The 2,156-nt window shown below is 56.0% G+C and overlaps 2 protein-coding genes across 2 annotated transcripts; one reads left to right on the forward strand and one right to left on the reverse strand.

The window, feature by feature from the left end:
- Positions 1 to 44: 44 nt before the first annotated feature.
- SPRG_17554 (hypothetical protein) lies at positions 45 to 364 on the reverse strand (the record flags this gene model as incomplete). Its single annotated transcript, XM_012356928.1, has 3 exons — positions 314 to 364; positions 107 to 269; positions 45 to 54 (listed from the first exon to the last, which is right to left on the reverse strand). The coding sequence occupies exons 1-3, from the start codon at positions 330 to 332 to the stop codon at positions 45 to 47; spliced, it is 192 nt and encodes a 63-aa protein (XP_012212318.1). The 5' UTR covers positions 333 to 364.
- Positions 365 to 1,758: 1,394 nt separating this feature from the next.
- SPRG_17555 (hypothetical protein) lies at positions 1,759 to 2,144 on the forward strand (the record flags this gene model as incomplete). Its single annotated transcript, XM_012356929.1, has 1 exon — positions 1,759 to 2,144. A coding segment is annotated over one exon (386 nt), but the record flags the coding sequence as incomplete, so codon positions are not given.
- Between the last annotated feature and the right edge of the window lie 12 nt (positions 2,145 to 2,156).

A 2,156-nucleotide genomic window follows, 5' to 3' on the forward strand; every position in this document is an offset into this window, starting at 1 on the left:
CCCCGCGTCTGCTTGGACTGGGCGACATTGACCATGTCTGGCGCCTACACGATGCTTAGTGCGCACGTAGAAAGCAAGGAGACGGACGCTGTCGTCGAATTTGAACCGACGAATGTTGCCGCGCTTGGACGAGTTGGTAAGCTTCTCGTGGATCTTGAGCCGCGCGTTGCGCTCGCGGTCTTCGTCCTTGCGGCGCTTGACGTCGTCGCGCATGCGGAAAACCTCCTCGTCGGACGGCAGCGTGAACGGGTTGGCACTGGACGCGCCATCTACGAAGTCGGTCTGAGCCTCCACAACGGAGACGCGCGCAGACCATTGTTAGTCGACTCCATCGGCGCCGCGTTCGTTTCAAAACACAAGCGCCGGCGTGTGGGCTAACTTTAGCGACTTAAACTCAGCACTTGGTTTACATTACTATCTCATTTGAAAGCGCGTGTTGCCGTATCGACGGTCCCTGTACTTGTAGCCGCGTTGCCGTCGTATCTTCTTCAATGGCTGGAATTCGACGTCATTTTGCCGATTGGATTGCGATGGCTGAAGCGACTCAGTACCGGTCGACGCAGTCACTTTTTCTCGCAAAACTGCGGCCACGACCAGCGTGACGTTTCGCCTCCAAGTGCGTTTGCGGCTCTTGCACGCCACCCCCAAGGGGTATCATCCCATGCGTACGATCGCACTGGCGTGGTGGCTGGGCTTGCTCAAAAGGTGTCAGTGCAAATCGACGCACCCGATATGTCCGTACTAGTACTTGTTAGCAGCACGCGCCTTGAGGCTTGGCTCGACAGCACCCTCGTCGTGCCGTTATGATACCCATCATGTTCACTGTACTCTCTTTCTTGCAACCCCAACCTCGTCCCAATGGCGCGCCATCCGTGGGGCACACCAGCGCTTCCTGCTGCTCTTTGGACGCTCCCGTCAACACCGATGCATGTGCGCCACGCGTACCTGGCGCTCGCCGTCGACCGATTTTGTGTCTTGAACGTCTAGCATGACGCAGGCACTGCCTACTTAATGCTTTTGACAGCTAGTAATGGGAGGAGAATCGATCACAAGAGCACGCAAGAGTGCTGAATGACGGTATGAAGGCTATCACTGAGGTCCATTGCGATCAATGAAGGCGGCTTCTTCTCGGCTGCATGAATGCATCGAAGCTGTGGCGGTGCGATGGACCTTGCACCCCGAGCGCTCCTGCATGTCGAATACTGAGCCTACTGCACCTGCAATGCGGAAGATACCATGTAACTGCCACCTCTTCGAATTTCTGCTACTTTCGAAATCTACGGGTACTATAGTTACGTGGTCGTCCGTTGACAAACGACTAGACGACTGCATCTGAGACGCGTAGGGTGTTCAACAACCAGATAGCGCTACGATTAGTGTATAAATGGAATGACTCAATTTATGATTGTAGACCGCACGAAGAGAGACATCGCTTGCTGCGCCTTCGTCGAAAGATCGAAGGATTCAAGGAATCTGATTCGCCGACGCTGGCCAATGAAAATGCGTCCTCTACGGCAACAACACAGATCTTTGGGGTCATTCCTGCCACCAGACCCGCAACCAAGACAGCGCGCCTGTGCTCTTGATGGCTCTTCTCTTAACGGTATTAAAGAAGGTAGCTTGGTTGGTTGGACGACTGGTGCCGACAGACGCTTACTATCTATCAAGCTCGCACACGTACCAGAGCCTGACCCAATTGTCAGATCGCACTCATCCTATCATTTGTCACCTTCTCGGCTGTGCTGGTCACACTTTTCAATGCTCCGCACCCGCCTCAAGTCGACTTTGGCTGCTGTCGCCGCCGAGGCTGCCCCGCGCCTGCGTGACATTCCCGTCGCGCCCGAGACAGGCTTTGGGCCATTGCGCAGCAGCTACGCCTACTTTGCCGGGAACGACGGGTTCCGCCTGCTCTTTGAGCGCTTCCACAAGCTCCACGCGTCGCTCGGGCCGATCTTCCGCCTCCGCTTTCTTCCGTTCCAAGCGTACACGGTGAGCATCTCGGACCAAGACGCAGTCGCCGAGATCTACCGACACGAAGGCGCCATGCCGCAGCGTCAGACCTTTGGCTTTTGGAAGCTGTACCGGGACGAACGCAAGTTGCCAGTGGGCTTGGCCAACACCAACGAGTACGCCTCGTGGAAGAAGTATCGAGCGAG

Source organism: Saprolegnia parasitica (assembly GCF_000151545.1).
Source record: "Saprolegnia parasitica CBS 223.65 unplaced genomic scaffold supercont2.646, whole genome shotgun sequence".
In the NCBI taxonomy this organism is placed as follows: domain Eukaryota; phylum Oomycota; class Saprolegniomycetes; order Saprolegniales; family Saprolegniaceae; genus Saprolegnia; species Saprolegnia parasitica.